General features: G+C 40.9%; 1 protein-coding gene across 2 annotated transcripts; it reads left to right on the plus strand.

The window, feature by feature from the left end:
* The first annotated feature begins 2,743 nt into the window (after window positions 1-2,743).
* Window positions 2,744-5,725, plus strand: LOC107563095 (carboxypeptidase N subunit 2). Of its 2 annotated transcripts, none has more exons than XM_016247878.1 (2): window positions 2,744-2,811; window positions 3,356-5,725. In XM_016247878.1, exon 2 carries the CDS (start codon window positions 3,361-3,363, stop codon window positions 4,873-4,875), a length of 1,515 nt encoding a protein of 504 aa, XP_016103364.1. In that variant the 5' UTR covers window positions 2,744-2,811; window positions 3,356-3,360; the 3' UTR covers window positions 4,876-5,725. The 2 variants fall into 2 exon arrangements, with proteins under 2 accessions (XP_016103364.1, XP_016103365.1); XM_016247879.1 differs by having other exon boundaries at window positions 2,754-2,811; window positions 3,359-5,725.
* The last annotated feature ends 4,110 nt before the right edge of the window (window positions 5,726-9,835 follow it).

Genomic DNA, 9,835 nt, shown 5'->3' on the forward strand with positions numbered 1-9,835 from the left:
ACGTCAGTTAACATGAACTAAGCATGAACAATACTTCTACAGCATTTATTAATCTTAGCTAATGTTAATTTCAACATTTACTAATGCATTATTAAAATCAAAAGTTGTGCTTGTTAACATTAGTTAATGCACTGTGAACTAACACGAACAGCTCTATTTTCATTAACTAGCATTAACAAAGATTAATAAATACTGTAATCGTGCATTGTTTGTTCGTGTTAGTTAATAATGGAACCTTATTGTAAAGTTGTTATTCTTTAGCTTGTGGCAATAAAAATAAATAAACAACAAAACGTGTATAAATTAATTATATGTAATAATCAAATAAAATTAAATGGTATATAATATCATATGAATTATTTTTTTTAAATGACTAAGTGCTAAAGATGATTTTAACATGATCATGAGAAGAGCTTATAAAAGTGAAGAGCATGACCGCATCAGTCAAACCACTTTATTAGACATTAGTTAATAAGGTTACCTTACAGTAATCCAGCTAACTTTCTGGCAAGGTTCTTTCAAAGAGAACAAACGTTCTTCCACTACTGCTAATTGAATGTTATAATTAATTCATACATTAATTCAAAGCTTTTTGGTGTTTAATAATGTTCTCAAAACGTTATCACAAAAACATACATCATTCACTGTAGCTGACGTTCATCTAACGTTTTTAAATATTACTACTTGTTTCAGAATGTTAATGGCTGTCACGAATTCAGTCCATGGACTTCTAGAGTCTCGTCACGTCTCAGCTGTTCGTCCAGAGTCACGTCACGCCTCAGTTATTCATCCAGAATCACGTTGCATCACAGCTGATCATCCAGAGTCATGTCACGTCCTGTCTGTCACACCCAGATTCTCAAGGTCAGTCCTTCGGTATCCCAGTCTGGTATCCAGTGTGAGGGATGCACCGCTGGTGTCTGCACGCACCGCTGGTATCCCCAAACCCACTCACTCTAACCCTTCTGTTTATGAACTCATTCCCCTGTCTGCAGCACTTCCCATATGGGGGGTTGCTTTATGGTGTATCTGGGCGGCGTACTCCACCGCCGATTTGCTAGAGGCAGCAGCACCGGCTACAACATCTCCAGAGGTGGCGGCTTATGCTGCAGAACCTCCCGAGGTAGCGGTGTCCACTGCTGTGCTCCCAGAAGCCATGGTGTCCACTGTTGTCTCCGTGGGGATCTTCGGTCCCGTCTGCTCTGCTGTGGTGGTCCTCAGCTCCGCCGGCTCTGCCTCAGTCCCTGGTCTCTCCTATCCTTGGACCTGGCCCTCCGTCCCTCCCCCTGTTCCGCCTCCGCTGCACCGCCCACCTGGATCATTTAGTGTTTGGAGCGTCTGGAAGCCGCTCCTTGGGGGGGGGGCTCTGTCACAAATTCAGTCCATGGACTTCCGTTTATTCACCACCAGAGGTCATTCTTTCCATTACATTGACTCTCGCACAACACAAGCTGTTGCATAGCACCCTGGACTACATATCCCATCATTCTTTGCACGATTTGCACACTGCACTGATTGCACACAGCTGTTTCTAATCACCTCACTCACTATATTACACCCACTCTAACCACCTTTCTCTGCTGAGTATTGTTTAGCCTGTACCCCTTTCCGAGTCTCTGTGTTTTCCTTGTTTTGCCTTGCCTTGCCTATTTCTGCGGTATCTGATCTTTGCCTGTTTTCCTGGTTTTTTCCCTCTCATCTCGCCCCTGTGATTCTGTCTGCCGATCGGTGACCTACACTAGCCCTAGGACTATTCATGTGTTTTGCCCGCTATATACCTGTTTGCCATTGTTTGACCCTGCCTGTTATACCACGTCTCTTTAATAAAAGCTTGCAGATGGATCCACACGTCTCACGTCTCATCAGCCCCGTTACAATGGCCCTCAATAAGAACATTAACAAAACATATTCTGTCAGCTGGGAAGTTCTCATTAACATTATTAATGCATTAACATCGACAAACAATGAGAAATGCATTTGTTACAGCATTTATTCATCTTTGTTAATGTTAGTAAACAAATGTTCACAGCTCATGTCAGCTCACATTCATTAAATAATATTAACAGATTTAACAGTTGTATTAGTAAATGTTGACATTAACATTAACTGAGATTAAAGAATAAATGAATTAGAATTAGTTTTCATTGTTAGTTCATGTTAATTAATTTAGTTAAAAAATGAAATAAATGTCTGCACACTGAAACTACAGTACAGTGTTCCTGATGAAGATCTGACCGTGCACTGAAACATTGCACTGTTTGGAAAAAAATTAAATAACTAAAAGCTAATATACTGATAGATGTCAGGTTTAATGTGAATGCAGGGTTGTACACATGATAAGGGGCCTGTCGACTTGATTTTGTTTTGTTATTATACTTTCATAAACTAACAGAAGTCAGGTATGTGGAAATGTGATGTGGTTGTATCAGATGGATTTCATAACTCTGAAGACTGTGCTCCACAGAAAAACATATACTCTTCTGTTGCTCGGGTGTCTTTATGGGTCAATCTATAAGTCTTGAGATTAGGTCTAATGAAAGCTCCCTCTATCCTGTAGCTACCACTATATAATCATCAGATTTGTGAGAATTCATTATTAATGTTGAACTAAATGGATAATTATTTGACCAAGATGAATATATGTACTCTTTGTTTTACAGCAGTTTGAGGTGGCCGATCTACAAACCATGACTGAAGTCACAGATAGACCCGACCAATGACCGTCCGTTTACTCAGAGTTTATCTGAAAACCACAGACGTCGAAGTGGAGTTTGCTTATTTCTACACGAGCTGCATGTGCACAATAGAGCGGTAGGTAATCACTGTTTTACATATAATATTGCATATTTGCTGGGTGTTAAGTAATTCATTATGTTTTATTGTTAACAGTCAGGTTTAATTCCTTAGCATTAGTTAGGTATCGTGTGCAATCAACAACATTATTTTACAGCTTTTATTACTATAGGTTAAAGTCAATTCATACACATACTGTTATTAATTCATTGCATTTATACACGAATATTGAATTATATGTTAAAAATGTATTAGTTTATGTAGAATGAACAACAGTAGTTCACCTGATTTAGCATGTAATCATTGGTGCTAATAATCAAAGGAACGCACATGCTGATAGAAGTGTGAGTGTCTTTCAATCATCAAGACCTAGCGTGCATTTAATGACATCAAACATGTTTTCCTCTACTCACTGAAATGTTATTATGTGCTCGTGTAAAAGCAAACAAGATCTTCGAACTGTTCTAAAAGTTAAAACTGCAAAAATCTATTATTTTTGAGCACGAATGTACCCCAAAGAGACGCAGTGACTGAAAGTGAACTGTGGCTTTTCTTTTCCCAGAAGACATGAGCAAACAGTGGGCAGCGGTTGTACTCGTCCTGATTCAGCTTCACTGCTGTGATTGCTGTCCTGATCTGTGCCAGTGCTTCTCAGCTGTGAAGGTCGTGTGCTCAGACGAGTCCATGACAGCTTTACCTCTCAACATCTCAGCGCAGGTGAGAGAACTGATTGTAGTGGCGTCGGGCATCACACTTTTGGACAGACGTTCCTTCAGAGAGAACCTCACACTTACTAAGCTGGTCGTTCTCAGCAGCCTCGTGAAAAAGATCTCTCACAACGCCTTCGACTGTCTGCTTGAGCTGCAGGAGCTGGAGATCAGTGGAAACTATTACTGGTTGACTTTTGAGGTGCAGACCTTCCGCTCGCTGGCCAACCTTACGAGACTGTTACTCAACAACAATAAGATCAGCACTCTGGACGCTGGCATTTTCGACTCTTTGCATAAACTGGAAGCGCTGCAGTTGAGGGGGAATGACTTGTCGTATTTGCCCAGGCTTCTCTTCCATCGTCTCCACAAACTGCAGGAACTCGACCTGTCCTTCAACCACATCAGCTCCGTCTCAGCAGATGTTTTCCAGAACAACTCTCTCCTGAGAGCGCTCTCGCTGCAGGCCAACACCATCTCACAGATTCCGGATGGGATCTTCACCCGCCTGGATCACCTGGAGGAGCTGAACCTCCGAAGCAATCTCATAAGCAACCTAAGCGCTGAAACGTTCCCGTCCGGTTTGCGGAAGTTGATCCTCAAGAAGAACGCACTGGCGCAGCTGCCCCACACCATCTTTCACAAACTGCATCACATTACGTATCTGGACTTGTCTCAGAATCAGCTGTCCGGAGTCCCTTCGGATCTCTTTCAGAACCTCATCTCGCTGAAAAAACTGGATCTGTCTGAGAACCGGATTACAGCATTGCCTGGCTCTGTCTTCAATGGGCTGTTTAGTATAAAAGCCATCCATCTGCAGAAAAACAAACTGAACTCGATGGAAGTGAACCTGTTGAAGGATCAGCACGATATAGAGCAGCTGTACCTGTCCATGAACAGCCTGCAGAGCATCCCACACGGCTTCTTCGATGACCTGGGCTTCCAGTGCTTGGTCCAGCTTCATGGGAACCCCTGGCGCTGTGACTGCGGGTTACAGTACTTCTTTGACTGGCTGAGGTACAACGAAAGGAACGTAGAGGATTTGACGAGGGTTTACTGTGAAGCTCCTGAGGTTATTCGAGGACACCGCCTGGTGTCTGTGGACAAGGAGCAGCTCGTCTGCGGGAAAAACTCCAGCTCTGAGTTCCAAGGCTCCTCCGTCCCAAACGTCACTGAGATCCCGGTTGATGGCGATGATGAAGGTGCGATACGTTGCTCGCTCCGAAAAGTCAAAGGCACGGCATCCATTCAGTGCAAAGTCACTAAATGCACAAGCGTGAAGTTTGAGGCTCTTTACGAATTTGATGGAAATAAACAGGAGAGTTTCATAAGTGAGTGGTCAGCGCCTGCGGGATGCTACAACGGGACCATTTAGTGCTTTCATTTAACAGCACATACTGTACAGAATGCTTAATGAGTTTCTGCTTTAGTTGTATAAATGTTTGGGGGGAATTTTTCTTCAAAGCATGTGATAATACATGTGTACCTTTAGGGAAGGGGTGTCTAATCCTGCTCCTGGAGAGCCAATGTCCTGCAGAGTTTAACATGCCCCAACACACTCACCCTGACATTTCTAGTAACCCAAAGGCCTTGAATAGCAGGTGCAGGTGTATTTAAATGGAATTAGAGCTCAACTCTGCAGGTCAGTGGCCCTTCAGATGCAGGATTGGACCCTCAAAGGGACAACTTTGTACTCTATTTAAGCCTAGAAGTGCCTACCCTACAGCAGTGCTTCTCAGACCCACATTTAGTAAGCCTCCCTCATCAGACACGTCTAGCAATCTCTGCTAATGAGCTGGTGAGCTGAATCAGGTGTGTTAGACATTCAAAATGTGCTGTTCTAGGGGGGTCGGCAGGACGGGTTTGAGAAGTTCTGCTTTAGAGTAGTAATATGTACCCTTAAGGTGCTACTAAAAACCTTTTAGGGGTAAATAAGGGACGAAGGTGTCCCTATAAGGGTCCTGCCCCAGTGACAAGCTGTTGTACCCGTAATGGTAAAGAACCCTTGATGAGCTTCTGCTTTAGTTTGCTTGGGGAGAATTTTTCTTCACATCATGTCATAATACACTCTCAGAAAAAGATGGAGCAGAAAACTTAAAGGGACAGCTTTGTACCTTATCCACTGCTAAAAGGTGCATATCTTAAAGTAGTAAAATGTAACCAAAAATTTTAAAAAGCTGAAAACGTCCTCAGGCCATCCGAGATCAGGATGAGTTTGTTTCTTCATCAGGTTTGTAGAAATGTAGCACTGCATCAGTGTCTCAGCAATGGATGCTCTGCAGTGAATGGGTGCCGTCAGAATGAGAGTCTAAACAGCTGATAAAAACATCACAATAATCCACAAGTAATCCACAGCACTCCAGTCCATCAGGTAACATCTGGAGAAGACAAAAGCTGAAACACATCCAGCATTAAGACGTTTTTAACTAAAGTTCATAATCCATAATAACGCTTCCTCCAGTGAGTCAGTGTTCTGGTGTGAATCAGGAGAGAAATCTGCACAGATCAAGCAGCGTTTAAACAGCTCTAAACACATATGTGGCTGGATTTTGATGTGAGAGACGAAAGGAGATGCACTTTTTCACTGGAGGAAGAGTTATTATAGATTATGGACTCGTATTTGAGTTAAAAATCCATCTTGATGGATTTGTTTAATCTTTTTTTCATTTTTGGTTACATATTACTACATTTCTACAAATCTGATGAAGACACAAACTCATCCTGATCTCGGATGAACTGAGGGTGAGTATAGGCACAAAGTTGTCCTTTTAACAGTTCTGCCCCGACATACTGTCCCAGAATGCTTTGATGTAGAGCTGATTGTGTTCATCTGCCGTATGTTAATGACTAAGCCATGCGTAGGCCAGAGTCATCACAGCGGAGCAGCATGCCGGATGAATCAATGAGAGATAAGAGAGGTGGATGAACTTGTTTTGTGGGGGTCAAAGTACAGTCATGAGACTGAACCACAACACAGTGTTTCAACAAGCTGAGTGATTCATGTGAAATATCCAGTAAGCGTGCATCCCTTGCATTCATACTACTGTTTCATAAACCAATAAATAATAATGTGCCACTGGAAGTGATTTTGTGCTGCCATTGTGAGTTTATACCATTGTGGAGCTATGAAGTGTGATTTTAAACTTGTCTCGGATTGCACACAGCATGCATTAATATCAGGGCAGCGACATCTGCTCGCTGCAGTACCGTCAGCTCACTGTAGGTGGCGCACAGGAGCAGGAACCAGCCTTCATCAGGAGTAATTACACATTCACAGTGCAGGAGCAGGACATTCCAGCAGTAGATGCACATGAAGCATGCAGCACAGCAGATCTCACACACATCAGTGATGTTCTCCACTCGAGTGCTGCTCTCTGCTGTGGGGAAGCGCAGTCAGTCATTAACCAGCTATCAGAGATCACCACACACAAAGCCATGTTATGTAATGCAGCATTCCTGCGCCTTCAGAAGACCAATGAACGGCTGTCTTCAAGAGTCTGGCCAGAGGTCATGTGACTAACAGGGTTCGGTTACACGGACGACAGTGAATAAACTGTGAACACTAGTGAGCCAGAGAATGGTTGTGCTGCTCAGATGCTGTTCTTTAATAACTCAGGGAGATTTAATGCTGAAGAAACAACAATAGAGACAAACGAGCCAATAGTTGACATCCTGATGACAAGACATCTACACTGAAAATAGTTATTTTCTTACTGAGTATTTTTGTCTTGTTTTTTAGTACAAATATCCAAATCTTTAAAAAAAATAATAATAATTACTCATCAAAACAAGTAAAAATATCTATCAATGGAGTCAGAAAAACTAACTTAATTTAAAGGGAAAACAAGTTTTTGTTATGTTTTGTTTAGTTTTTCTTGTTTTAACTCCAGTCCATCAGGTAACATCTGGAGAAGACAAAAGCTGAAACACATCCAGCATTAAGACGTTTTTAACTAAAGTTCATAATCCATAATAACGCTTCCTCCAGTGAGTCAGTGTTCTGGTGTGAATCAGGAGAGAAATCTGCACAGATCAAGCAGCGTTTAAACAGCTCTAAACACATATGTGGCTGGATTTTGATGTGAGAGACGAAAGGAGATGCACTTTTTCACTGGAGGAAGAGTTATTATAGATTATGGACTCGTATTTGAGTTAAAAATCCATCTTGATGGATTTGTTTAATCTTTTTTTCATTTTTGGTTACATATTACTACATTTCTACAAATCTGATGAAGACACAAACTCATCCTGATCTCGGATGAACTGAGGGTGAGTATAGGCACAAAGTTGTCCTTTTAACAGTTCTGCCCCGACATACTGTCCCAGAATGCTTTGATGTAGAGCTGATTGTGTTCATCTGCCGTATGTTAATGACTAAGCCATGCGTAGGCCAGAGTCATCACAGCGGAGCAGCATGCCGGATGAATCAATGAGAGATAAGAGAGGTGGATGAACTTGTTTTGTGGGGGTCAAAGTACAGTCATGAGACTGAACCACAACACAGTGTTTCAACAAGCTGAGTGATTCATGTGAAATATCCAGTAAGCGTGCATCCCTTGCATTCATACTACTGTTTCATAAACCAATAAATAATAATGTGCCACTGGAAGTGATTTTGTGCTGCCATTGTGAGTTTATACCATTGTGGAGCTATGAAGTGTGATTTTAAACTTGTCTCGGATTGCACACAGCATGCATTAATATCAGGGCAGCGACATCTGCTCGCTGCAGTACCGTCAGCTCACTGTAGGTGGCGCACAGGAGCAGGAACCAGCCTTCATCAGGAGTAATTACACATTCACAGTGCAGGAGCAGGACATTCCAGCAGTAGATGCACATGAAGCATGCAGCACAGCAGATCTCACACACATCAGTGATGTTCTCCACTCGAGTGCTGCTCTCTGCTGTGGGGAAGCGCAGTCAGTCATTAACCAGCTATCAGAGATCACCACACACAAAGCCATGTTATGTAATGCAGCATTCCTGCGCCTTCAGAAGACCAATGAACGGCTGTCTTCAAGAGTCTGGCCAGAGGTCATGTGACTAACAGGGTTCGGTTACACGGACGACAGTGAATAAACTGTGAACACTAGTGAGCCAGAGAATGGTTGTGCTGCTCAGATGCTGTTCTTTAATAACTCAGGGAGATTTAATGCTGAAGAAACAACAATAGAGACAAACGAGCCAATAGTTGACATCCTGATGACAAGACATCTACACTGAAAATAGTTATTTTCTTACTGAGTATTTTTGTCTTGTTTTTTAGTACAAATATCCAAATCTTTAAAAAAAATAATAATAATTACTCATCAAAACAAGTAAAAATATCTATCAATGGAGTCAGAAAAACTAACTTAATTTAAAGGGAAAACAAGTTTTTGTTATGTTTTGTTTAGTTTTTCTTGTTTTAAACAAAAAATCTGGTAATTTTTATATTTTTTCAGAAAATAAGATGTAATATTTATTTTAAGTAATTTTGCTTCTCAAGTAAATGTGTCTTGGTAAGAATGTTTAGATATTTATACTGCACAACAAGACAGAAATACAGAGTAAGAACATGATAGCATTGAGATCTGAATCTGAGCACAGAGACGTCGTTGAGATATTCAAGAGACGTTATGATTTTCTTTTCTGTTGGAATGAAAGTGTGTACAAATGTGTGTTATTTATTTTCTTGATTTATATTTATATAAAAATAGGGGGGAAAAAACTTGGAAAAAAGTTTATTAGGGCTATTAGTACTTGTTTTGTTTTAGATAAAATCAGCCAAAATTTTTTTTTTTTTTTCATATTTTGTTATATTTAATTTAATTAGTAGGTTTTGTTTGCTTTTAATTAAAATCTGTAAAAAAAATTAAGGTGTTATTAAAAAAATATATATTTTTTATTTTATTAGTACGTTTTGTTTCTTTTTAGCTGAACTAAACTTCAAAAGTTTTTTATTTTATTTTAATATATTTATATTTATTATTTTATTAGTACTTTTTGTTTTCTTAGTTTTATCTCAGTTTTGATGTGTTGCTGAAGTGATGACAGTTTTTATGACATTGTGTTCTGATCACATGGTTTAGTGCGTTAGTGTTTGTCTTGAATATCTCATTCAGTTGATCAGTTCTGTCAGTGTGTGTGTGTGTGTGTGTGTGTGTGAAGGCATCTGCTGGTATTGTTGATGTCCCTTCCCCCATCCCTCATGTGTGTGTGTGTGTGTGTGTGTGTGTGTGTGTGTGTGTGTGTGTGTGTGGGTGTGTGGGAGTGTGGGGGTGTGTGTGTGTGTGTGTGTGTGTTTGTGTGTGTGTGTGTGTGTGTGTGTGTGTGTGTGTGTGTGTGTGTGTGTG

This window comes from Sinocyclocheilus grahami, unplaced genomic scaffold, assembly GCF_001515645.1.
Source record: "Sinocyclocheilus grahami isolate Dianchi unplaced genomic scaffold, SAMN03320097.WGS_v1.1 scaffold857.1, whole genome shotgun sequence".
Taxonomy (NCBI): Eukaryota; Metazoa; Chordata; class Actinopteri; order Cypriniformes; family Cyprinidae; genus Sinocyclocheilus; species Sinocyclocheilus grahami.